General features: G+C 37.0%; 2 protein-coding genes across 4 annotated transcripts in view; one reads left to right on the top strand and one right to left on the bottom strand.

Annotated features, from left to right (window-relative positions):
- Positions 1–12,915, top strand: part of kiaa2012 (KIAA2012 ortholog) — a 41,125-nt gene extending 28,210 nt beyond the window's left edge. For both annotated transcript variants that reach the window (XM_073811994.1, XM_073811993.1), the window contains exons 16-29: positions 677–763; positions 917–1,102; positions 2,211–2,300; positions 2,470–2,562; positions 2,724–2,798; positions 2,881–2,947; positions 3,936–4,140; positions 4,904–5,090; positions 5,193–5,307; positions 6,755–7,188; positions 8,786–8,997; positions 9,084–9,256; positions 10,691–10,910; positions 11,369–12,915. In XM_073811994.1, coding sequence (XP_073668095.1) covers positions 677–763; positions 917–1,102; positions 2,211–2,300; positions 2,470–2,562; positions 2,724–2,798; positions 2,881–2,947; positions 3,936–4,140; positions 4,904–5,090; positions 5,193–5,307; positions 6,755–7,188; positions 8,786–8,997; positions 9,084–9,256; positions 10,691–10,910; positions 11,369–11,519 — 2,295 coding nt within the window. In that variant the 3' untranslated portion in view covers positions 11,520–12,915. The remainder of the gene's footprint in view (positions 1–676; positions 764–916; positions 1,103–2,210; positions 2,301–2,469; positions 2,563–2,723; positions 2,799–2,880; positions 2,948–3,935; positions 4,141–4,903; positions 5,091–5,192; positions 5,308–6,754; positions 7,189–8,785; positions 8,998–9,083; positions 9,257–10,690; positions 10,911–11,368) is intronic.
- On the bottom strand, positions 12,779–26,124 carry carf (calcium responsive transcription factor). Of its 2 annotated transcripts, none has more exons than XM_065249076.2 (14): positions 25,495–26,124; positions 23,838–23,999; positions 23,576–23,687; positions 23,350–23,473; positions 21,301–21,382; positions 20,974–21,163; positions 20,510–20,621; positions 20,281–20,424; positions 19,917–20,189; positions 19,693–19,843; positions 19,527–19,596; positions 19,325–19,431; positions 13,224–13,512; positions 12,779–13,080 (listed from the first exon to the last, which is right to left on the bottom strand). In XM_065249076.2, exons 1-14 carry the CDS (start codon positions 25,555–25,557, stop codon positions 13,022–13,024), a joined length of 1,938 nt encoding a protein of 645 aa, XP_065105148.1. In that variant the 5' UTR covers positions 25,558–26,124; the 3' UTR covers positions 12,779–13,021. The 2 variants fall into 2 exon arrangements, with proteins under 2 accessions (XP_065105148.1, XP_073668096.1); XM_073811995.1 differs by having other exon boundaries at positions 23,606–23,687; positions 25,495–26,123.
- Positions 26,125–27,229: the final 1,105 nt, after the last annotated feature.

Raw genomic sequence — 27,229 nt, 5'->3', positions numbered from 1 at the left:
TGCTTTTTTTTAAGAATTGAAGGATAGTTAAAGGGATAGTTTAACCAAAAAACTGACAATTCTGTCATTATTTTCTAATCCTCATGTTGTTTTAGACATGTATGAACTTTAAGACATTTTTCTTCACAAAAGAAGATATTTTGATAAATGATGATAAGAACACGGATGGTGGAAACTATTGACTGTCATAGTAGGAAAAACAAACCCTATGGAAGTATTGTGATAAATGATGATGAAGATAATTCGATAAAATATTAGTTGACGGTTCCCATTCAATTACATGGGATTTGTTTTTCCTACTGTGAACTCAATTGTTTCCACCAGCTGTGTGCTTACCATCATTTATCAGAATTTCTTCTTTTGTGTTCATCAGAAAAAAGACATTGATAAAGGTCTAGAACGACATGAGGGTGAGTAAATTAAAACCAAATTTTCATTTTGGGGTGAACTATTCCTTTATGTGCCTTTTTGGCATCATTGGTGTTTGACTTTCCAGTGATGTTGAACATTGTTCAGAGCGATGTATAAAAAGAACTTTGTAGTCTTAAGTAATGAGACATTTTCTGTAGGATGTTGACCTGAACTTCAACTTTTGTGAACAGAAAGCCTTAATTTTCTATAAGCCTGAACTACAAGAAATACCTTGGTTTTGTGTGAGTGATGATGTTTTCTGTAGGTGTTTGTGGTCAATCAACCTGCAAAGCGGATTAAAGTCAAAAGGGTTGAGAAAATGTTTGGATCATGCAACATTGTAAAGACACAGGTGAGTTTTCTTCCACCTATACACTGTTTAACATGCTTATATCATGAGCCCAAATCCTCTTTATACTGAGCTCAAAAGACTTTGTGACAATCACAATAAAATTTGTAAAGTAGTGTTGTTTTGTATGTATTTACTGTTAACACACCTATAAAGACCAACACTCAGGAGGAGGAGCCGGATGAGGAGGAACAGGAGGAAGATGAGGAGGAGGAGCAGGACAAGGAAGAGGAGGAACAGGAGGAAGATGAGGAGGAGGAGCAGGATGAGGAAGAGGAGGAACAGGAGGAAGATGAGGAGGAATATTTAGGCTCTGATAATGAAGTCTGTGACAAGTCACCGGTGAGTCTACATTTTCAACTAACTACACCATTTAGCACAATATTTTGAAATTAATTTACAAAGCTGACCAACAGGCCAATATATGCATAATAACCACTAAAGACTGATCAAGGCTATTTCTGTTTGAGCAACAGGTTATAAACACTTATGACATGATTTCCAAAATTATGTCAAAACATACTATTTTTTTAAGTGAGAAATGTTAAAGCACAACAGGGTTCAATAGAAAGTAAAGGACAAAAAAATAATTGTAATATAATTTAGCATTCTACATCAAGCATTTTAAAAAGACAATACTATTAAAACATTTTTAAAACATTAATGCATTTTTTTTAAATACTTGAAATGTCTTTTAACACTAAATTATAAAATATCTCCAAAATAATATTATAACTTATAATAAATATACATCTTGTTGATTTTATTAATAATATGTCTGATAAGGATACAAATGGGACAAAGACAACATGTTTATATTCTATAGGTGTTTTTTGTGTATGCTCATGCAAATAATGCAGAGGACGATGAGAATTATTTTGGCTCTGACAATGCAGTAAATCAGAAGACACAGGCGAGTCAATCTCTTTCACATGTAACACACCATTATGAGATCAGCAAAGGTTAACTAAGTGCCAGAAACTCTTAAGGGTCCCATATTATACAAAAAAAAACTTTTACAAGGTGTTTGGGCATAAATAGGTGTTGCAGTGTGTGAACACAACCACCCAACAAAAAACCCACCCACTCCTCCTTTTTTAAATTCCAATTAAACCAGAGCAGTCTCGATAGAGATGCTCTTTTGGTTCTCTTGTTAATGTGATGTCACACTAACAAAGCCACGCCCACGGCCACTTGCTGACCTTTCTAATTTTACCCAAAAGATTTTTTAAATGTGTTTGTTAGAACGTTGTAGCACTAATGCAAATAAAGATACTATTGTCTCAGGCTGTATTCACAAGAATCAGATCTTATATTATATATGAGACTTATATTACGTCCTGTAAAAATTTATACAGTATGTGCACTTTAAGGACCTTTATGAAACCAAAGATATACTGCAACTATGTAATAGTTGATTAATAAATCGTATGAGGTGATGTTTTTGTAGATGTTTAAGATCAGTTCTCGAGCCAGGCAGACTAAGGCCAAGAGGAAGAAACATTTAGGCTCTGACACTGAAATAATTCAGAAGGAACAGGTAAGTCTTCTTCCTGCACCTGTATTATTACAAGCTATTATACGATTCAACATCTGTGACCAGGAAGTCTTGGTATAATCTCTAAATCATACAACATCTTCAGACAATGTAAGACCTACAGGATATGCAATTCAGTTGAAATCACAATAACAGGTGCTGTTTTCTGTAGGGGGTTAGAGTCAATCCCAAAACAAAAAAGACTAATGCCAAAAGGAATGATAATGATTTACACCCAGACAATGAAAGAATTCAGGAGGGACAGGTAAGTTTTTTTTTTCTTTCAAATGTAAACCATTTAGCATGCTTTAATATAATTATGAAACTTAAACATCTGCCGCTAACAAATCACATGACACAGTTGAGTTTCATGATGACTGATTTTGGGTTAATTGCAATCAAGACTTTTTTTACATGTGTATATAGAACGATTCCCATGTTAAGCAGACTTATCCCAAGAGGAAAGTTTATTTAAGCTCTGGCAAAAATCAGAAGGAAGAGGTACGTCCTCTTATTCCACCTGTACACTGTTTAATATAAGATTACGAGTTATCCATTAATCTGCTCAATCCCTATCTCTAAGGTCTATTTACCTGAGGAGACAATAGAGGAACAAAGTCGCTCTATAACTCATCGGCCCGGCAGACGAGGTAAACACAGCACAGAATGAGTTATTTATGATATAGTATAAAATTCAGCCATTAAACCTTTCCATTTCCAAAAAGTGAAGAACACAAAATTAGGGAAATAATGCGATATATAATATGCAATCATCAATACTTTATGTTTGCAAAATGTAATTCATTTATAATAAAATATGTTTAAAAACTGACAACTATGTGACCCTGGACCACAAAACCAAAATCAAAATAATTAGCACAGGTATATTTGTAGCAATAGTCAACAATACATTGTATGGATATTATCTTAAATAAAGATTTTTTTTCCCTACTTTAAATATATAAAAAATGTATTTATCAATTGTAATGTGTGTTGCTAGGACTTCATTTGGACAACTGTAAAGATATTTTTAGCCCTCCATATTTTTTTATTTTTAATGGGTAAATATTGGACAAAACACACTATACTGGGTAAAATTACCCCATGCTGGACTAATGTCCCAAAGTTGGATAATTTCTATGCAACATGGGGTATAATAACCCTATAGGTTAAAAAAAACAGAATTGGATCAATTTTAACCCAGTGGTGTGTTCTGTCCATCATTTACCCATTATGGGGCAAAAATAACCCAGCCATTTTTTGAGTGTGCATATTGCATCTATCTCAACCAGCATAGCCATGCTATCCACCAGCAAAGTGATAAAGACAGTTGACCACAGTAGTCTTGCTGGTCAAGCTAGTTAAAAGTCAGGTGTGGACAACACAAACCAATTATGCTGGTGATGACCAGTCTAAAAAGACCAACATAGCATGTTAGCAGAATGCATCCCAAAAAATTTAGTTATAAGAAATTAGGGTTTACAAAAACTTTCTTTAGCAACTGATCATACAGAGTAGACTACCCCAAAAGCTACCAATTCTCTCACTTGTTCCAACCCCCAATTCAGGTGTTTTATCTAAACTTACAACAATCCTGTATAGTTAAGGAATAGTTAAGCAATGTGATTCTCTCTTTAGGGGAGGGGACCACTGCAGTGCAAAGAAAGACAACAACTTTACAGCCGGAAACAGGGGTGACACTTGGGTCAAGGAAGTCCAAAGGTGCAGCCCCTGCTATCAGCCCAAAATCAACACAATTCACTCCCACAACGGATACATCAGGGGAATCTCTCTCTACTCATGGACAGGCAGAAATCCAGACAGGATTACCAGTGAAGGCAGCGTGAGTCTCAGTTGTGTTTGTGTTTATAAAAAAAATTATGTGTTTGGTGAGGTTAAGTAAGTATGATTGACATGGTTGCATGCAGTGCACATGTAACCCTTGTTTTCCACATAAATGATTTTGTTTTGTTGCAAAATGGGCTATAGTTAGTATAGTATCCATAATGTGTAATTATAGTCCTTCTAAGCATTTATCAAAGAGCGTTGGATGATTTCTTAATAAATATGAGACTCATTTCTGGCCAATCAATTCTAAACGTCCTACTAATTTTCCAAAATTCCTTATTAGTTTTAACCCCCCATCACCCCTTGTTTTCCGCCACTTTATCAGCTCTTTAATCATCAGCTTGCTTGCATTCCTGTTGTGTTTTGGGTATACACAAACCAGGTTGCGGTTTCAGGTCAGAGGTCACACAGAGGTCGACCAGCCTGGCTCCATGGGTTTTGAGACTCATTAATATCCTGTCGAATCCCTGTTTGCATTCCACTCTCGCCCCGTCTTGTCACTCCATCCGCCCTGCTCTCTAGCGCTTATTCATTACAGCTCAAATTTCAAGCAAAACCCTTCTCAGGCCCCTGTATGCGGTGAGAAAGCTGAGAGGAGATTAAATTGGTATCCCTTCACATCTGAGCTCTTATCAGTAAATCTCTCCCACTCGCTTCTCACTCCACCTAGGCCTATCTTAACCGCAACACCCGACTTTTGAGTTTCTGACACTTCCTGCCAGTTGATTTTGTTTGATATCATTTTTTGGTTTTGACAGCAAGGGTCATTCTAAGAATGCAGGTGGGACAGAAGACGCAGAATACAAACTGCTGGAGAACGTAAAGAAAAATAAAAAGATAAACAAGCAAACTGGCAAACCAAAGAGGAAGACTGTTCAAATTGATAAAAACGATGAGACGCAGAATAGCAGGGCCTTCAACGACACCTCTGCAACCTCAAAGCCAGTGAGTTACGTATTAGCACATATCACATCACATCTGCTTTCATCTCCTGCTTGCAGTTTTATGTAATGCGTGAAACTGCCAATATTTTTTTTTACTTTCCAGAAGAAAAAGAAAAATAAGGAAATGACTGAGGAAAAGAAGGTAGAGGTTACAGAATCACAGGACCCAAAAGTAAAGGTTAAAAAGAAGAAAAAAGGTCAACCAGCCTTTGTTGTAGGTACGTTTGTGTAGAGATATTAATAGGCCTTATTTATAGAATGGATTTTCTATGTAAACTGTTCTTAAAAGTAGGGGTGGGAATCGCTTGGACCCTCATGAATCGATTCAGAATCGATTCTTAGTGTCCCGATTCGATTCCGAATCGATTCTTGACGTACTAATTTGCATATCTGTGACGTCATTACGTCACATTTGCTCTCAAAGCCAGGTTAATGTTTGCGCTTTTGCTACTAGTCTGAACTGTCACATACTGTACTTTAATGCAACTAAGGGATAAATAATGTAATTCTTATATTCATATATGTCCTGTTTCTGTTGTAAGACCAATTAAACCCAGTAAAAATAGTAATTAAACGTGACATATTAATTCTATATGTTAACTGGCATTAACTTCCACAAACTGACTAATGTTAAGCGTCTAATCATCATCATTATACACAGTGATTGGCAGTATTACTGTATTTATATTATGCAGCACACCCAGCGACTGAATAACAAACTATGTGCATATTTTTACAGAAGTATATTCATGTTATATATAAACAGTCAGCGGATGGTTTAGGGCAGGGGTGTCCAATACGTCGATCGCAAAGGCAATGCCGGTAGATCGCACATAATTTAACTGCTGCTCCACGCGCGAAATTGTCATTATGGTCTTAAAGAGTAATTGTGAAACACGCAGGTCTTTTTGAGTTGCTGCGCCTTTCTTCTCAAATGTGTTTTGCCAGGCCACTGCAGCTCAGTCGTCTTTAACTTCTAAAATTCACAAGGATGCGCATTATTTCCTCACGCAGGAGTGATCCACACGCACGCCATGATGTGTGTGTGAGCGAGCAAACGAGAGAGAGAGAGGCAGCGTAGCGCTGATTTGTATCCTTCTGATACTGTTGTAATATTCACTAAACCGCATCTCCGCTATTTTAAGGAGTACTCGACATGTACTCAAGGATTTTTTTTAAAACTCCTCAAAAAGAATAGAGTAATGGTGACAGCCTTAAATTCAATGTAGAGATATATGCAGTATAATCCTACAAGCATTTAAAGTGTTCTTTCTCTTCTGCTCTTGTAAGCTCCGCTATGCGCTCGTGCAGTGCGCGCTCTCTTAAGTTGTCCATGTGCATCACCGCTCCCCCAGTTGAGTTCCGCCTTTTGGTTCTGATAACGTGACGTTATTATTTGTAAACTAACATTTAAGAATCGATTCTTGACATTTGTGAATCGATTCAGAATCGGCCCACGTCCGAATCGCGATTCATCTAAGAATCGATTTTTTTTCCCACCCCTACTTAAAAGCTTTCTTGGGTAATTCTTCAACAATGATCACTACCCAGCAGTTTGTCCATTTTTGACCCAATGCTGGGTTGAAAATAACCTAGCATTTATTAGTGTATGGAGTAAATGATTATAAGTCAATAAGAAAGAGTCATTTCAATGTAACGCTTTAGGAAAACCTCGGCCACAAGAAACTGAACGGATAGCAAATCAAGTGGATAAGCCTGAGAGAGAGACCTATGAGACTTATGAGAGAGAGATTTCACCCTATAATACAGAGGATGATGAACTGGACAACAGTGTTACACAAGAGCACAACTATACTGAAACTGGGGATGACACGGATGCTGACTCGGTCTGTACAGAGATGCAAGAAGCACAGGATTCTCCCATATCAGTTCACAGCACCCACAGATCCCAGTACTCACAGCTTACAGCACAGTCACATTCCAGCACACATAGACTCTCACAGAGCAGGACAACCTCAGTGGGAACGGTGTCCCAATGTGGTCCATGCAGTCCAGCATCCCTGTCCCTCATCCACTTACCACCTCAGTCAACACAACATCCTACCTCAGACCCACCCAAAACTGAGTCAAGCAACAAGGTGAGTATTGAATATTTCTGAGAATTCAATAATTCCACTAGGGTCCTTTAAATGAAGTTAATTATTAAGTATAGAAATGAAATGCAGATTTATAAACTATACATTTATGCATTATGCGGCTTTCACATAGGATGCGGTTCACATAGGATGCGGCCTGTGCTGCTTCATTTCAATGGCTTGCACCACGCGAGGGCGTTTTTTTTTGTTGCGCCAAGCAAAGCGCTCACGCCGTGGTTAAAGTTCAAAATAGTTTAACTTTTGCGCTGCGCTTCGTGACGATTACCCGCGTGGCCAATAGAAACGGGGCATCCAAACAAGCAAAATGGACGAAAGCTTATACTCGGAAATCTCAGAGCTGTATAATACACGTTTATGCTCCAACAGAGACATCGGAAGGAAAGCCGTGTCATGGAAACACGTAGCAATTCAGGTTGGCATGTCAGGTGTTTTTTAGGTCAAGTAGCTTGTTGTAGGTAGGCAGCTTAAAATTGCGTGAAATGGAGACGAGCAACATCAGTCTCTGTATTCCTCATAGACTATTTAACGCAAATATAAACATTTTAGTAATTTATTGAAAACCCTGCCTACTTTGGTCTGGCCATCAGAGCACAAATCGCTTGCCTGCGCGGAACCCAACGGCGAGCGCAGCGCACACCGCGTCCTATGTGAAAGCTGCATTACAGTGCGAGAAACTCATGGGGCATACACACCAAACACAAATTCAACGATTTGCGAGTAGATTACATACAAAATCAATGCAAAGACGCAAACGGACACAAACTCGCGCTTCAAATGATGCAAATTGAGAGGCGCAATTGTCGTGAAACCACACACTATTCACCTGAAACGCGTCTTCACGCAAGTTAAAAATATTCAACTCAAGCAAAAATGTGCATAACACACAATTAAATCCCGCAAGTTATCTTAAGCGAGTAACGCGAGTACATTACAGACAAAGTCAATGCAAAGACTTTGGGTCATGTGAATGACGCACTATTTGCCTCAAACTTTATTTAAAAGTTAAAAAAAAAAAAATGTTAAAAATGGTGTAGTCGCGCAATTGACGTCCATCCTTTTTCGATCACACTGCGCCTTCCTCCCCGAGTCCAAGTTAACCGCGCTCCAGCCCACCTCTGCAAGCCGCCCAGGATGCATAGGGCCCTATAATTTCCGCGATCACGGAATCGCGGACGGAATCGCGGAATTGGCAAATTTACACGGAATCACCTGTTGTAGCCTTCTGCAACAACACTAAACAATGCATTGAATTGAGTTGTGTGTGCGCGCACGCGTGTGTGTGTGTGCGTGTGTATGTGCCTGTTTTACAGTCATTAAGTAATCGTGTTATCCAGTTTTTCCCAAATCATTTACATTTTAATCATTAACATTAAAGGCACACGCTTTTTATGACAAAAATATCAGTAAAGGGTAAAAAAAAACATAATTGCCAAAAATTAAAATGGATAAAACGGAATCTGCAAAAATTAAAACTGAGAAAACGGAATTTGGGAAAAAATAAAACGGAATTTGGGAAAAAATAAAACGGATTTTATAGGGCCCTACTGATATTCATGCTGTACATTAATGCCACTGTTAGGTTAAAATCAGTGAGAAGCCCAATCTAAAAAACCAAACAGACACAAAAGCTGCAGCGCTGGCTGAAAAGGCCGAACGGCGGCGTCTGGAGGTGGAGAGAAAACGGAGGGAGAAAGAGGAAGAAAAGAAGAGAGAGCAAGAAAAAGAGGCAATAGAAGAGAGGATGAGGATGGAACTGGAAGAAGAACAGAACAGGAGAGCAGAGGAAACAAGGTTTTACAACTAGACATGTTTTCATACAAACACTATTTATTACACACAGACATCAGATAGCAATTCTCAGTGCAATATGTGCACAGGTTACGAAAGATTCGAGAAGAGGAGGAGAGACGGAGGCGACAAGAGGAGGAGATGGAGAGACAGAGGAGAGAACAGGCAGAGAAGAACAGAGAACGAAGGCAACAGGAGGAGAAGAGGAGGCTGCTTGAACGGCTTCAGAGAGAACGACAGGAAGAAGAGAAACGACAGGCTGGTAAATACCTTTGCACTGGCTTCTGATTGGTCAAAGCCCCTTAACATGAGACAGAGTCTTCATGACATATCTTTGATTCTTGGTCCTGACTCCTGTGTGACACAGTGAGAACATAGTACAAGATTAAAATCAAGACAGCATTTTTACTCTAATAAAATGTTAAAATATAGCAAAAAATAATAAAATACCAGTCCCTTACAAAAATGTGGTTACAGAAAAGCACTTGAATGAACTGCACATGAACCAATTCACACAACATATTATATCAAGGGTACAAAATAGTATGTAATAGTTAAAATTTTCAAGTATTTGTACTTTATCAAAGTGTGTTTTTTGGGGTGGGTAAGCTTTTACTTCACTACCTTACGATGCAATTCATGCAGTTCCCCACTGCTTAAAACCTGTTTAGACCAGCATGAACTGAGACCCAGTCTGTGAAAGCTCAGCTAAAGTTATTTTAGTGTAATAGACTGGTGTAATAGTAGTTACATTGTCTGAGGTTATATTCAGTCTTTCAGCTTTGTTGTCATACCCTTGTAATGTCGGTTATGCTAGTTAAACCGCACAGTAAAGTAACTGTTTGCATTTTTAGCCAACTTCGGCCAAAGCATTCTGACTAGAAATAATTATTTAAACATTTTTATTAATGTTGAAATAATAAATGGGTTTTATAATTACATAACTTCTTTAACAAAAACACATTTTGCAGATTTTGTAAATACCGGTAACCATTGTAAGTGAGATAAGTTACTGTCTGTAACGTTAACCCTTCATTTTCGTCTCAATATGTATTTAATTTTCTTCAGTAGAAATTATTTCAGAATTACTTAATCGTATCATATTTTGTAAAAAGAACTTGTTTTGTACATTTTAATACTTACAGATTAACTGCTTAGACAATGTTATTCCTCACGTGTTGTTTAGTCTGCTTGGCCCGACTAACGATCACGTTCGTGAAGGCCACGAGATGGCGTCCTATCATTAATATTTATAAAGCCCACTAGCGCCCTCCTTATAATGTAGGTGGAATTACATCTCTTAGTAACTACAGAAGCCAAAAAACTACATTTCTCCATTATTGTACTTAATTACTTTAGTTCAAATATGACATTTGTAGAAAAACTATACAAAACCACATGAAAAAAAGGTATAGCAAAAATCTTAATTTACATAGTAAATATTAAAGTAGAGTTTAAGAATTCCTTACAGTTAATACAGAATATTATTGTATACATGAACAAGTTAACAAGTTTTTTTATTACTGTAATATATTACAGTATACTACAATTAACTACAGTTTACTATAGTAATACTATTAAGTACTACAGTATTTTTCCATGTGGGAAAGGTAATCAAACCATGTTTAGTTTTATAAGCAGCTTCATTATAAAAATAATTTGTAATGAATAAATGATCAAATGAATAATTTAACAGCTGAACTGGAACGTCAGCGTTTGGAGGAGGAAGCTCGGAGAGAGGAGGAACGCATTAAAATGTCACAGATGCAGGAGGAAGAGAGACTGGAGTACCTGCGCAGACTGCATGAGGAAGAGGAGGAGAGGAGGAAGGATGCTGAGGAAAGGAGAAGGAAGGATGACGAAGCAGCAAGGCAAGCTGAAGAGGAGGCTAGATTGCAGGCTGAACTGTTTGCAAGGTATATTACACATATCAGCTCATGTTCATGTATCTCTGTCAATTTTTTTGTTCATGTGAGAACATTACATTTAAAAGTAAAGGTGCAATAAAGGGTTCTTTTCACCAATACAAAAGAAGAACCATGCATGTTTGGTTCCTCAAAAAATCTTTCAGTCAAAGCTTTTTGTGCAACACAAAGGTTTTGTTGATGTTAAATGCTCTTTATGGAACCATAAATCCCTTATTTTTAATAAAGTACTCATCCAACTAGTCCTAAATCCAGAAAGCTCTTTAAAAATAGCCAATGTACATGCATTGATTATTAAGCTGCTAAGAAAAAAGTTATGAAGATTTTATTGTTTTAAAGGGCAAATCTATTCAAGTTCCACAGGGAAACAAATATGAGGACTTTGGTGAATTTTACAGTATTTGGTTTGATAAGCCTTTTGAAATATGTTGTATTTCTCTCAATGACAGGCAGAGGGCAGCACTGGAGGAGCAATTAAAGTTTCAAAGAGGTCTTTTTGTGGAGGCTGAAGGGCTTGAGCAGACACAGGATATTTCTCGTCCCTGGGTTTTCTCCTATTTCACTTTGTTGAAGCTGCTTGGCTTAGCCGAGTCCTCTTGAGAACACACATCCAGATGTACTGTGATGACTTCATGTAAATCACAAATTTCAATACCCAACATTTCCAACTATTGTTTCTGTTACTGTATGTGCTGTTAATGTGCAATAGTTTGGGCTCTGTGAGATAAGCTGATCACATAGTCATGTCACTTGTCAAACCTCTTCAGCATATCTTCTAACAGCACTTATGTTGCTCATAAAAATCAGATTTTACTTACTGCTTTGAAATTAAAAATGTTAGGTTTTCAATTCTATGCATAATTTAATGTTAAATAACAATTGCAACAAATGACATTTATTCAGACCTCTTGTTTAATTGTAAGGGTCAGAAAAAATGCCAAAATGGCTTGTTTTAGTGCAATAATATACTGACTAACATTATGAGTGGATATTTACTTAAAAAATATAAAATAATGTGATGTTGTTTCTCTAGTTAACGTAAACGTATTAAAAACTACACTGTATACATTCATTTTAGAGACCGGAAGTTAAGTTCTGTTTGCGGAAAAAGCGTGTGTGTCCGATGAAACGGTCTATAGGAATATATAAGATATCCTATCTCTTTTAGTCAGATAAACGTTTTACACATTAGGTTTCTATTCAAGGAATAAAGTCTAGAACACACAGGACCGTTAAAGTAAAATTCTCCTTTATCATAGGAAACAAGCGTGCCGCACAAGCCCTGAAAAGTGAAGCCAAAACGTCTCGATCGCCCCCCAGTGACTGGTCCCAGTATAGGTCATAAACCCCGCCTCCCCATGTTATTCAATGGGACTTGAGACCAACTAAAAAAATTTATTACACTTCAATTATCTTTTTTCCGAACCTGGTTTCTGTCATTTATTGTAGTTTTTATCTCACTGATGTAAATTCAAATGTTTGTTTTTAAAATAAGTTTGTGTTTAGTTAGTTATTTAATGATATAAAAACGGTGGTGTCACGTCATGATTGACAGCTGTGATATCGTGTGATATGCGCATTCTGCGAGAGCGAGGGCGGGGTTTTGATTTTGCGGCTTCATTTCCTGCTCACTACTGCGCATGACTGGTCCCGAAATCGCTACTGCGCAGCCTCAAGACCCAAGATGTCAGCGCCATATCGGGACACTAGCGGCTTCACTTTTCACCAATGGAAGGGAGCGAACAGGCGTCGTCCATCTTTTTTTTACAGTCTATGATAGGAAACATGTCATGATTGTTTATATAGAAAACAATAATTACATACAGGACTTCATATCCTAAACAGATATTTCTGCCTTTACCCAAATTTCTTTAATAAATCAAAAAATGGAAAAACTACAGTATAAATACAAAAAGTATAAATTATAAACATTGCACATGAAGCTATGCTCACACAATACTGTAAATGATTCAATGAATCAGTCCTCCAGTGGAAATTTTTTTACACTGTTCACAGTGAAGAGCCGTTTACAGTCACAGACACTCTGAAAGAGAAGAAGAGATTCATTTCTGTCCTCCTCTTATTGTTGTAAAGCTCTATTGTCATGACCCTGCTGAGGCTTCCAAAGACTTCTCAATATCCACCTTCATCTGTATGTTGTCTATGAAGGGAGTTAAAGCAGAGCACAAACAAACAACAGAACAATGAAACTACCAGCAAGACTTTATAACAAAAGAATTTAAGAGCATTTTTAATAAATATTTTTATCTTAAATTTGTTACTTTAAAAGTGTCTTTAACTCACCTATACTGGCTACATCCACTATCTGGACTGGAGTAATCTCTTCATCCTTCAGGAGCAACTGTGTGATGTCACCGTCTGTTCCCGTGTTAGTTACTGAGGTCACACTCACCGACTGACTCGTGTTGAGCACAGCTGGAGCGTCACACATAGCTGTGCTTTCTCCAGGAGATGGACTCGACTGGAGAAACTGGGATGGACTCAACAGGAGAGGACTGCTTGGATCGAGAGGTTCCAGTGTTGCTGGTGGTTGTTTAGCAGTAGGTTCTGCTGGACTAAGGGCAGGTTGTAGCTGGATAGTTAGAAAAGAGCAGAAGGCAATCAGTTCATTTTAGTTTTTTTTAACAATGCATGAATTATATTATTTGATCAGTTACATACAAGTTTATAATGAATTTAAAATTAAAGGAGCTGTATGTAACGTTGAGTTCTAGCAGTCGAAGTTGGTAGAGGTCGACCAATAGTGGCTTTTACCGATAAGTTAGTCTCTACCTGTGAATGACAGATTAATCGACCTATAGTTTTCCCAATATTTCCCAGTCTCACCGCTAGATGCCGTTAAAAATCCCTGATTGCACCTTTAAAGCTTCAATCCATAACCTTTGCCTCTCAATTGCCATCTATTTTTGAAACATAATATGGAAGTCAAATTGATATTTCCTGCAAAATCATACCCGATCATACTTCTTTTTGCGAAGTTCGTCACAACATGTATGTAGCCCGTCATGTGTGTGGTTCGAAATTTCAAAATATGTGTTTGGCGCGTCGAGTGATCCTATGTGCATCACGTGTCTTGTCAAAATAAGTGCCTGCTGCAAACGTGTCTAAAGGGTTTATGATAAAAGAGACGCTCGCATAATCTCATGCGTAATCAGAGTTTACTGTTAAGGGAGTGTCTTGCTTGTATTTTGTGAACATGAGCGTCTCTTTTATCATAAACGGTTTTGACGCGTGTGAAGCAGGCACTTATTTTGACAAAACACGTGATGCACATGGTTCACATGACGTAACAAACACATAATTTGAAAATCCGAGCAACACACACGACACTCCAAACACATCTTTTGAATTTATGCCCCTCAGAAGAGCAGTCATGAGCTGCCACTGCACTGTGAATCTGTGTAACATACATTTTGAACATCGATTTTTTTTTATGTACTTCCTTACTAAGTGCTTTTTATTTATTTTTACCCAAAAAAATAATTGTTTCTTGGACGTAATAGTAAATTATTTTAAATCAAAAAAAGATGTAGGAGTGTTATTATAAATAATGATTATGTGTACATCAGGTGACCTGGAAATGCAAATAAACTATTTCCATTGACGTTTTGCGAAATACCTCTTCTAAACTGCCTAATAAACCACCTCATGCAAGCATAACAACTTTTTTGCAATATACAGTATGTTTTTTTGCGAATTTGGCCTTTTTTCCATTCATTTTGTTTCTTTCTTTCTTTCTTTCTTTTTTAAAGCCATACCAGCTTCTAAGGCTATATTCATGGCGAGAATAAAGTTTAATTAAATCAAAGGAAGATTAAAAAAGATGTTTCAAATTTATTTCCTCTAGAAATCTTAAAACCATGTTTGGGCTCACTTGATTAAAAACCTTTTCAAAAGTATCAACAGAGTAAAAACGGTTCCTCACAGGGGTAAATGTAATACAGTCTAAAAGGATATGTTTAATGGACAGTGGATTTTGACAAGATTAACATTTTGGTTGGTTTTCCATTCATTTTCAATTTCCAATGTCAATTTCCGCAAATTGAAGATAATGGAAACGAAGCTTGTGTGAGGTAAACTGAGGATCCTTTGTTATTGCTTTGGCACAATATGCATTCATTGACTACTTCTTTCAAATTCCGAGAATTCCACACAACAACTGCCAAAAATATGTGTACCTACAGGCAAAGATATTGGATATCCTAAGACGGGCACTGCTATTACTATGAATGGGGGACAATGCAACATTCAAAATGTCTCCTCTTCCAGTTAAAAAAAATCGATCATCAATCGATAAAGACTCTACAGACTGTATGCATTGATGTCACTTTTTCACGTGACCACGCCGAAGCACGCCCTGTTGAGTGGCAAACGTTTTACAAAATGGCTGGTTTTCATAGCGGCTGCTTCAGAAATGCCAGTAAACTGACTATTATCAGCTTAAATTGAATTTAGTTGGACTTTATAGCAGAGGTGAACAATACTAAGTTACATTAGTTACATTTTCCAAGCATCTGTGCTTTATTAGGTTGTTTGTATTGCGAAAAATGTTACTTCACTACATTCTCAAGCACAGAATCATACTGTGTATTTTTTAACCCTTGTGTGGTGTTCGTATTTTTGTTACTTAGACGATGTTTGTGGGTCTGGTGGACCCAGAGCATTATTAGTATCTTAAACCAATGCATTCATACAAATTTATGTAATATTGTTTACAGATGTTAACTTTAGCCTTATTGCAAGTAATATAGACAGAATTTATGGTTAATATTGGTCATTTACCACTGGTAGAGGACTATTTATAAACTAAAGTGCCATTCGTTTTTGTGGTAATATGAAATAAAAGAAGAAAATTCTATTCTGATCCAGATATTGGGGGGAAAATCATATTTATCTTAAATAAGTATAAATGAAACAAAGTTTTTCATCACTGTTGATGTTTAATTATTTGAACTTTTTGAAATTGTACACATTTGTGTCAGTTTACACAGCACAGGCCCCAAACTGGACAGATGCCGTATCATAAGACATCATCCACACTAAACACATAACCTGTTCATACCAGCCAACACAACACATAAGAAGCACATTTTTAATGTGTAGCTGTGTTGTGTATGCATTTCTTGCATTTTATACACATATACTGTGTCCATCTGGTCCACACACATTGAAGTACAATGTGTTGCTATTGGCCACAACTTAGAATGATGAAAATACATGGATAATATTTTACTTTCTCTATTATTCACTCTCTCTCTCTCACACACACATCTTTATGGGACATTTGGTCCCCACAACGTGATAAATAGCAGGTACACACACCATAGGTTTTGTGGTAAACCCATGGTTTTACAAATGGTAATCAATATACCAAATAACCATGATTACTACTCTTTTACTACAATAAAACTATGGATTTTTTATAATGGTAAAATGTAGAATGGTTCCTGTTAGACAGAAGGTAAAGTGTTTGGGACAGTAGGTACAGACAAATGTTCATGCACGGCATATAACATGTTGTATCCTTGCGGCGTTACAGCAAAAGCAGAAGGAGAAAACTCTGACATGCATCCATCACATATGTACAGACATAAATACAAACACACTCATGCACTCACAGGAGTCCCAGGTAGGAGAAAAACAGAGTGAAGTTACATAGCACATTCAATTTTTACACTTTTATTAACCCCGAGTCCAGTGGACCCGAACACCACATATGTAATATAAATGTGTAGGGGGGGTGTACAGTGTACATTAATTATAAAGTTGTTTATTTTTATGTTCTTCATAGAAAATGAGCCAAGGCCAATGAATCTGAGGTTGAAACAACAATTAATTGCATAATTTTTCTTTCAGTAAACATTCAAAACGGGTCCCACAGACCCGAACACCACACAAGGGTTAATATTGCATATTAAAATTTATTTAACACCTTATTACATAAAAATTGTGTTAATGTACTTAAATATTAAATGTAAAACAAAAACTTGTATTTATGAAATGTAATACAGTAAAAATTATGATAATAGGCTTTGGAATGTATGTTTTCCAAAAAAACACGGCTAAAATACAAATACTTGAAAAATACTTTTAAGTAGAAAGTAAAACCTCTGCTTGATAGTGACCCTAGCAACTTGTCAACCCACCTGTGGTCTGTGGACGCTGGCATGAACAATCTATTTATTTCTCCTTTCGGTGTTTTTTGGCAGTCTGTAAAACGATAGCTCCGAATTCTCGTTAATCTGTTAGTACAGTCTATGGGCACAACAGCTGTTTCCCATTAAGACCCGTTTTTCCCATGTTTTCGCTGATTTCACACTGTACACAAATGCTGCCGCTCTGTCTTTTGCCACTCAGTGGGCGTAACTGCGGGCACTTTCGCCGAAGGTGACGTCACGTGCATACCCTCTATACAGTCAAGTGGGACGCTTGACAACCTGTGCACATGCGCAGTAAATATTATATTGAACTGACTCATATCATATCTCGCTACCTACATAATTCAATTTAATTTTATTTATATAGCGCTTTTCACAATTGTTTCAAAGCAGCTTTACATTAATAAAAGCAGGAGAAAACACCAAAAAAATCAGTGGACAACATAAACAGCAGAGTACAGCGGTTAAGATTAAACCATACTAGTTTGCATTGTAATAATTAACGTATAGAAGAGGGTGCTAAATTAAGCCAATGTCAGCTGACATAAGCGAATGCCTAACCAAAATTACAGTGGCAAGAAAAAGTATGTGAACCCCTAGGAATGAACTGGTTTTCTACAGTGAATTGCCATAAAATGTTATCTGATCCTCATCTAGGTCACAACAATAAACAAACACGATGTGCATAAGCTCACAAGACATAAATAATTCCAGTTTCTTGTGTCTTTTTTGGAAACACCTATTAAACATTCACAGTGCTAGAGGAAAATGCAAGTGAGCCCATGGAATAATTACTTTATTGAAAGCTTTTTTGTCAGAAGCTGGCAAACTGGAGTCCAATTAATAAAATGAATTTAAATGCGTGGTTTAGAGCAACTTTGATTGATATTAAGACACTCACACATTTTAAGATTGCTGTCCTTAAGAAGCATCAGCTCTTCTGAACCATGCTCTTATAAAGATATCTGATCAAGAAATGTTGCACTCCATAGGGCTGAAAAGGGATACAAAACAATCTCAAAAAGTTTAGACCTCCATCAGTCTACACTTAGACAAATTGTCTATAAATGGAGACAGTTAAATACTGTAGCCACCCTTCCTAGAAGTGGGCGCACAGTCAAGATGACTCCTAAGACACCATGCAGAATACTCAATGAAGTAAAGAAGAAGAACCCACGAGTAACAGCTAAAGGCTTGAAGACATCATTGGAACGGGCACACAGCTCTGTTCCTGAGTCTACCATACGCAAGTCTTTGGACAGGCACGGTGTCTATGACAGTAAACCACGGAGGAAGCCGCTGCTCTCCCAAAAAACATTGCTGTGAGCCTGAAGTTTGCAAAAGAGCACCATGGCAAACCCCATTGCTATTTTATGGATTGATGAAACAAAAGTTTAATTTTTTGGTAAAAATGTTATGGCGCAAAATGGGCACAGCTTACCGACATCAAAACATCATCTCAACAGTGAAGTATGGTGGAGGGAACATCATGATTTGGACTTGCTTTGCTGCCTCATGGCCTGGACCACTTGCCATCATCGAGGGTAAAATGAATTATTAAGTTAAAAAAAAAAATCCTACAGGATAATGTCAGGGCTGTTGAAGCTCAGTATAAGTTAGTTATTGCAACAGGACAATGACCTTAAGCATTGTAGTAAATCCACTACAGACTGGCTTAAGGAAAACAAAATGCGCCATTTGGAGTGGCCTAGTCAAAGTCCTGACCTTAACCTGTGGAATGACCTCAAGAGAGCGGTTCACACCAGACATCCTACAAATGTGTCTGAGTTAAAGCTGTTTTGTAAAGGGGAATGAGCAAAAATTGCTTCTGAACGATGCGCAGGTCTGATTCAGAACTACTGAAAGCGCTTGCTTGAAGTATTTGCTGCCAAATGAGGCTCAACAAGCTGTTAAATCCAAGGGTTCACTTACATTTTCCTCCAGCACTATGAATGTTTAATGGGGGTTCTCAAAAAAATGATTTGTGTGTTGTCAACTTATGCACATTGTGCTTGTCTATTGTTGTGACCTAGATGAGGATCAGATCACATTTTATGGCAAATCACAGTAGAAAACCAGTTTATTCCTAGGAGTTCACATAATTTTTCTTGCCACTGTAAATCTTTAAACACTCCACATACTTAGCAACTCTATGCTTCAAAGCATCATCAGTGCATAGCAGACTGACTATGAGCAATTATTAATTTAAAACATGATCACCTGTACCTGTGTGAAGAACTTGGGCTGCAGTGAGGTCAGAGAGTTAAAGAGCTGCACAGCCTCTGGAGAATGTGTGTCAATCCCTTCCAAGAGCGCCCCCTTCTGAGACGATACTGTCAATGCAACACCAGTATATAATAGTGTAAGCAGGGTATACACAACTTTATTACTGTAGGTCCATTTTGAAAAAATATTCACAATATTTTACCCTCCACAGTAGCGGGAGTTAATGTCAAAGTCACAGTGTCTGGTATCAGGTTATCAGCATCTACTTTCCACTACAAACATGAAAAAGACGTTTTTACACCTACAATTATATGCAAAATGAATGGCATTTGTCCTGAATAAGTGTAATGCATACTGTGTCCACACACCTCTGTATCTGAGGTTGCCTCTGGAGTCAGATGAAGAGCTTTCTGGGCCTCATGGATGTGGTTCTTGATGTCATTGACAGTAGGAAAATAACACAGGTTGTGTCTCTCAGGCACCTCATCTGGCTTAAACATCTCGCGCTCCACAAACCTCCTTTATGCAAGGAACAAATAACATTATACATTGTTTTTGCACATGTTATTCGCACACTTAATCCGAGTCATACCTGAGCTGCTTGCGGACAGAGTACACCTGGTGATGCCCTTGTGCAACCAGATTACAGATCTTCTCTGCCACCAGTGGATGCAGTCGAGAGGGGACAAATGTCCCATCCTCTAACTGGACGTCCTGCATGGCATCGATTCCCACCACTTCTGTGTCTTCTGCTTCTATCTGATGTTCCTCCTCAAAGTAGATCTGTTCTGGAAGTGGAGGCAGGTTTGCAGAGTCCATATTATGGTAGAGATGAGCTTTCTCTGTAGGGAGCTGGATGTAATATCTGTGAATGAAGACAAAGAGCATACAATAAAGTGAGCGCATTAGTGATGATGTCATATTACATTATTGATTTTTTATGAAAATGTTTATACCTCACAACCCCTCCAGCATCCCATAAGCTCTTTCTGAGGTTGAAAAAGGCTTTCTCCTGTTCCTGCCTTACAACTTTCCTGTCCACTTTGGGATCTGTCGGAACCTTGTACTCAGGGAATTTTCGAACTTTCTTAATATATATCCTGTTGAAGGAACAGCGTCTGTTTAATCACTGTCCTGTGCGTAAAAACACATCTAAACAGCGGTTGGGCTTGCAAGGTTGCGTACCTTGCAGGGCAGGTTGCTTTGTATTGATTGGTTTCCTGCTCGGGTCCTTTTTTAGGCTGCGCACCTTTTCTCCGCGGACCAAACTGACATTCCATCACAATGGCTCTGCTGCCTTAAAACACATTAAAAATTTATATTTCACCCAAAAATTACAATTCTGTCATTGTTTACTCACCCTCAAGTTGTTACAAACCTGTCAAAATGTATTTGTTTTGCTGGAAAGGAGGATATTTGTAATAAAGCAGGAAACAAAAGCACCATTGACTTCCATAAGAAAAATACTTTATGGAAGGCAATGGTGCTCAAAAATGGTTTTGGTTACAAAGATTGCTCAAAATATCTTGCGTTCAGCAAAAGAATAAAACTTATACAGGTTTTTCACAACATTAGGGAAAGTAAATGATGACAGAATTTTCATTTTTGGATGAACTATCCCTTTAAATAATTAAGGAATGACAAATTACCTGCATTAACAAAAGGAATGCCATCATAGGGCACATACTGTGACTTCCACATGAGTCGAGTGGCAGGTTTTGCAGGTGAGGGTGACTGACGGGTACCAAACACGGTGTGAGTTTGCTGCTTGTGCAGCTGTAGAATTGCCTCCATCTCTGCCTCTGTATTACAGTAACCGCGGTACGAGTCTCCGATCTTCTACTCGCCATAAAACCATCACAGATAAAAATGATTTAACAAGCCATATTAAGATGAGTTTAATAGGTTGTACTGTTAAAATGACCATAAATAAAGAAATGCTTTGTCGTAAAAATATGCATTTTTATTGGACAAACCTCACACTCGCGTAGTCTCAGGGCCCAGTTCGGTGCCCCGGCTGGTAGCGGCTTCAGTGGGGGCACAAATACATCAGGAGAACTGAAAGAAAGACTAATTATAATTGAATTGCAGAAATAGGAGGCTGTATGAATTTTAAAATTCCCGAATTCCAAATCCAAATTTTCAGTTCACCTAGAAATTAAATTTGACATGAATTGGGTGGCGCGATTGCAATGAGAATACACACTATTCGCTTCAAACACGTCTTCGTGCGAGTTGAAATTATTCAACTCAAGTGAAAAATTCACATGACACAAAGTTAAATCCCGTTGAACGCGATGCTTCGTGTTTGGTGTGTACGCAGCATAAGTCAATGGTGCTCAAAAAACTGTTTGCTCACAAATATTGCTCATAATACTTTCCTTTGTGTTCAGCAGAACAACTTAAGTGTGAGCAATGATGACAAAATTTAAATTTTTTGTTGGAAAAAAGGAACACTCCACTTTTTTGAAAATATTCTCATTTTCCAGAGTTAAACATTAGATTTTACAGTTTTGGAACCCTTTCAGCTGATCTCCATGTCTGGCGCTAGCACTTTTAGCATAGCTTAGCACAATAAATTGAATCTAATAAGTCCATTTAGTATCGCACTCAAAAATAACCAAAAAGCATCTGTATTTTTCCTTTTTAAAACTCGACTCTTCTGTAGCTACATCGTGTACTAATGATATTACGCAGCAGCCGAAAATAGTCCTCTTATGGCGCTTTTCCATTGCATAGTACCCCACGGTTTAGTTTAGTTTGGGTCGGGTCAGCTCACCTCACTTTGGCGTGGTTAGCTTTTCCATTGAGTTTAGTATCACTTCGGAGTGGGAGGAATTATAGGCGTGTCGTTATATTTATGCTGCCTACTGCTGTGACATCATACACGTGAGAGCGTTGTTGTACATTCCCATACATTCATTTATTTCTCAGTCTGCCACAAAATTAAAATTGGCCACCACAAATAGATGTTTGCACATCGCGTTTATCACTACCTCTGTCTCACATGACAGTTTCTGTTCAAACACCCGACCCGTGGCGTCAGTCGACGGCGCTCCGCTGAGCCTCATTCAAGTTGCATTTAAGCATTTATAATGCGGACGTGCACGTCGCGAATGTGCCACCACAAACTGCAAGTCTCGAAAAAAACTGTTATGGTGTCCTGGATTCTCAACCTGTGGAAACTTATAGCAGAACACAGATAACAACATGTTTTCTTGAGACAGCACAAGCTAGCAGTAAGCTAAAGCTAATATTTACATTATAGCGATGACGTGACGATTCTCTCAGACCAATCAGTGATCTACAGTGTTTTCGCGTCACGTTTGGTATCAGCTCGGGTCGCTTGGAACCCCAACCGAGGTGGTACGAAAAAAAGTATCGGGTACTACGTACTGCACCCAATGGAAAAGCTCCCAAAAGTAAGCTGACCCGACCCAAACTAAACTAAACTAAACCGTGGGGTACTATGCAATGGAAAAGCGCCATTAGTAACTTTCAATAGCAGGGGACTATTTTCAGCTGCTGCGTAATATCATTGCGCCTCCTGCAGCCATGTTACGGCAGCAAAGTCCTTGATTATACCGCCAGAATGAGAGTATAGTTCCTAGCCAAATCTGCCTAAAAAATCAAAACTTTTAATTTTCTGTCGGTCTTAGTACACGATGTAACTACAGAAGAGTCAAGTTTTAAATAGGAAAAAATCTGAAAATCTTTGGTTATTTTTTAGCACAATGCTAATGGTCTAATCAGATTCAATGGATTATGCTAAGCTATGCTAAAAGTGGTACCGCCAGACCCGAAGATCAGCTGAATGTATTCCAAAACTGTAAAAAATTTAACTCTAGGGGAGCTGGAAAATGAGCATATTTTCAAAAAAGTGGAGTGTCCCTTTAAACCTCTGTATACAATGACAAAAGCATCTCATCTGTTGACGGTCTATATTCAAATAACACAGCATTTTTTTGTATTCAGGACTTATGGAATATGAATGAAATCCATTTATAACTATCAGAAATACTCACTCTTTACTTTGAATCTTAGTACCGATGGCACTCTGAGCTGTGTCTGCAACTGAACTCTCAGTGTCATCATTGTCATTTTTGGAAGTAATAATTGCCTGGGGTTTTGTTTTCTCCACAAACACACCTGATTAACACAAGAGAAAGAAAAGCAGAGCAGAACAAAACATGCTTTTTATCAATCAATGATTTAATAAGGCTACATAATAAGAATAACACAATGAATGACCTGATGACTGTGCTATATCCAGCACCTGACGTTGAGGTAGTAACATCTGAGCCCCTCCTTGAGGGAGAGGTTGGACACCATATAACTGTCCAGTCTGCCCTGTCACAATTACCTGCAAGATAATGACTGAAATGAATACATAGTTCAAGGTTATGATGAGTAATACCAATGAGATCAAATAAATGTGCATTATAATTTTTTATAATTGCGCATTGGTGAAAGGGTTATGGGCATGCTTTGAGTCATGGTCCAATATCCTCACCAGCCTCTCATAGCGTAAAGACTTTCCATTTTGGTCGAGTATAAGAAAGTTTTCTTCTTGCACAGGAATGGTAGATGGTTTCTGATTGGTTACTGCAGTTTGCGGGGTTGGGATGATTGATGGATGCTCTTTAGTCTCAATTTCTGATCTTTTCTCAGGTTCCTAACACAAAACAATAAAATACAGCAAGACAACAAAAACAGAATAGTTAAAATACAAACCACTAACAGCTAATACTTTAATTTCCCTGAGGTTGAGTATTTTCTGTAAAGCTGCTATGAAACAAGAATGCTGCAGTATAAATACATTTTAATTGGAAATGTTTCTCTTTGGGTCTTTACTTGAAGACTTGAAGTTAGGGTTATAACGGTATGAAATTTTCGCGGTATGATAATCGTCTCAGAAACTATCACAGTGTTCGTAGTTTCACGGTATATGTTATAAAATTATTATTAGTATTATAATCATCAGCTATAATGACCCTTAAATGAATGAAAACAGATATATCAAAAAAAAAAAAAACTTTTGAAAAAAAAGAAGAAAATAAAGCTGCATCACTCATTTGAACAAAATAAGAAATAAGTTATTTCTCTTTAGATATCGCCTATGTATAATCAACTTAAAATTGACTTGTAATATAACTCATTTAATTGTGCTTTAGTGTTTTAAGAGAACAAGACGGAGAGAGAGAGGTTCCCAGCATTCACATGTAAACAAAACAGACATGAGCGCTTATAAACAAGGCTTTATCAGGCATTATACTGAGATTAAACGACAAGAAAATGCCATCAAGACTTTTCTGAAGACAGTTCACTTCAGAGGTGCATTTATATAACAGCTTTGTGTCCGAAAACAGATCGGCCGAAAATTAAACACACATCCGTTTCCAATTTATGGCCGATTTTCATGACTGGATTCCCTTTGCATCACGGAAATAATACTGCTTTAAATTATAAACAAAACACACATTTATCTGCACAGAGGGATGTGTTTGTGGATATGGTAGCACATGTTCGACGTATTTTCTCCTTTTGCAGCCACTCTTCGTCCACATTTCTTGCAAACTTGATATCCATCTTTAAGGACAACACATGCTCATTTTTGGGATACCCAAAGTATTCCCATAATGCAGATTTTAACTTTTTCTCAGCGTTAGTTAGATTTTGTGTTCTTTGGCCATGAAATTTTCTCTGCTGTACAGAGAAAAGCTATATGAGTGGTGTCTAGCAGTTATGTGAAATGAAGTATATATGCGCAGAAGCACAGATGAGATTTCCTTTATTATAATTTTTTCCAAAACCGGTATTAAGCAAATGTTTACGGTATGATAATCGTGCATGTTATTATCATGGTATACCATCATACCGGTGTACCGTTACAACCCTACTTGAAGTGTGGACAACTATTTAAGTTAAAAAAATATATATATTTATAAAAATAGATTTTATAAATAGCCTATATATTATTTATAAAATCACACTTTCTTTTTATTTAACATAGTTTAAATGTTTCTTTATGAATAAAAATATTTTTAGGAAGGAAGAAAATGTGGGGGTTCTTGGCATCATAAAAATATTTTTAGGAAGGAAGAAAATGTGGGGGTTCTTGGCATCATAAAATTTGAAAACTACTGGTGTAACTAGTTAAATGTTCTTACCAGTTGTGCTTCTGTCTGTAAGTCTGTGTCCTCTCTCTCCTCAGACTTAAGCTCATCCTCCATATCTCTCTCTTCCTCTGTATACAGCCTTCTCAAAATCAGGACAGAAAGTCAGAGATCAGCTGGGTTATTTTCATTAAACTAATATCATATAGGAGCCATATGTTTGTGAATTTAATATAGGTAAACATTTGATTGTGAAAGTAAGTGCTTTGAAATTAATATTGTCCAATTAATATATTATTAAAGTGTAAAGCTTATCATGATAATGCTCAACTAATAATATTGAAAATGAAAAAAAAAAAAAAACTAATTTTAGGCAACGTTTTGTAAAGAAACGCGTTGTATTATGTTTTGACTACAATTCAGCCTTGAGGAGTTCACAGCTACACAAATGTAATAAATTAACATTATTTTATATGTAAACGCCATGTTGGATCGCTACTTGCTAGTACAGCAAAACACACAGCTTGTAAATGAGAGTAACCGACATATTTTAACGCTTTATAATATATATTCTTGTGACTGTACGTCTGACTACATATCCCACTACACGAGACTCAGCAGAGTCCAGGAAGGGGGTAAAAATGAAAACGAGTCTACTCAACCTCGTCTTCATCCAGGATTCCTCGCGTAGATAAAACGCGGAAACCAGCGGGTCATCTCTGTCTCGGCTTCCGTAGGAAACACATTTTTCTTTGTTTAAGTGTCTTTGGAAGAATTTATGTTGTTATTTATCTTCTTTAATAAAAGGAAATTTAAATTCTCACTGGAAATAAAATTTGTGTATTTTTCTGGTAGTAACCATGCTGTCGATCTTGTTGTCTTTTTTTGCATTGTACATTTTTTATTCCTAAATCCAAATTTCTCAATACATTAACGTTAACTAGATTTGATGTCTTTCTTGTAGAGATTTTGCTTATTGTTGATAATACACATTGATAATAATAAGAATAACACGTTTATGAAGGCTTATGATGATAATATACTTAAAGAATTATTTTTTTCTTTATTTATTTTTTCTTCTTCTTTCCTTTTTATTGTATGTCAATGCAGTGCTATTTTGTATTAGTATTTCTTTAGTCTTGCAATAAAAAAACAAAAAAAAAACAAATTTTTCTTTGTATTTTCTTTTATGTACAAAAAATATATTTTTTTATCAAACAGACACGAGGAGTTCACACGGCGTAAAGTATCAAAATATTTCAAGTCTTCACACAAAAGGGTAAACAGGGATTTTGGCCCTAATAAGTTTTAATACGTTTAAAATATATACTGCAAATATTTGTAGTCATATTAATAGATTTTGTTTATACTTTATACATTCCCATCAAAGTCGTACAAAATATAAAATGTTTGGAATAATATAAATACTAATAATTTGTAGAATACATAACATAATTTTGGGAAGTTGTCATTTTGTGACACGTACCATGCCATCCGTATAAAAACAAATGTATTTTGCAGTTTTTTATTGTTATGGATGCAGTTTTTTGGCCTAATACCTACGCCTAATACTGAAAGTAAATAAATACAAAAAAAATAATAAATAATTGTGGAAACTTAATTGGTTAAGAGTGACTAAAACACAAATTTTATCCAAACAAGAAAAAAAATCCATGCACTTGTAGACTCCCTAAATATTTTGTAATATAAATATTACAATGTGCTATACACACTTCTTACCGGTAAGGGGCGCTGCGGCTTAAAAAACAGAATCAGCTTCATCTCTACG

The sequence above is a fragment of the Paramisgurnus dabryanus genome, chromosome 15 (genome assembly GCF_030506205.2).
Source record: "Paramisgurnus dabryanus chromosome 15, PD_genome_1.1, whole genome shotgun sequence".
Lineage (NCBI taxonomy): Eukaryota > Metazoa > Chordata > Actinopteri > Cypriniformes > Cobitidae > Paramisgurnus > Paramisgurnus dabryanus.
Note: the sequence above shows the minus strand (reverse complement) of the source record. Positions and strands in the feature narration are given on the sequence as shown.

What these genes read in the sequence shown, in the direction of transcription:
- carf (XM_065249076.2), bottom strand. Translation starts at nt 25,557, where the DNA reads ATGGAGGATGAGCTTAAGTCTGAGGAGAGAGAGGACACAGACTTACAG. An exon ending in TGAGACTACGCGAGTGTGAG is followed by an intron (nt 21,164 to 21,300) that starts GTTTGTCCAATA and finishes TATGGCGAGTAG; the next exon opens with AAGATCGGAGACTCGTACCG. An exon ending in AAAGCAACCTGCCCTGCAAG is followed by an intron (nt 20,425 to 20,509) that starts GTACGCAACCTT and finishes TTCCTTCAACAG; the next exon opens with GATATATATTAAGAAAGTTC.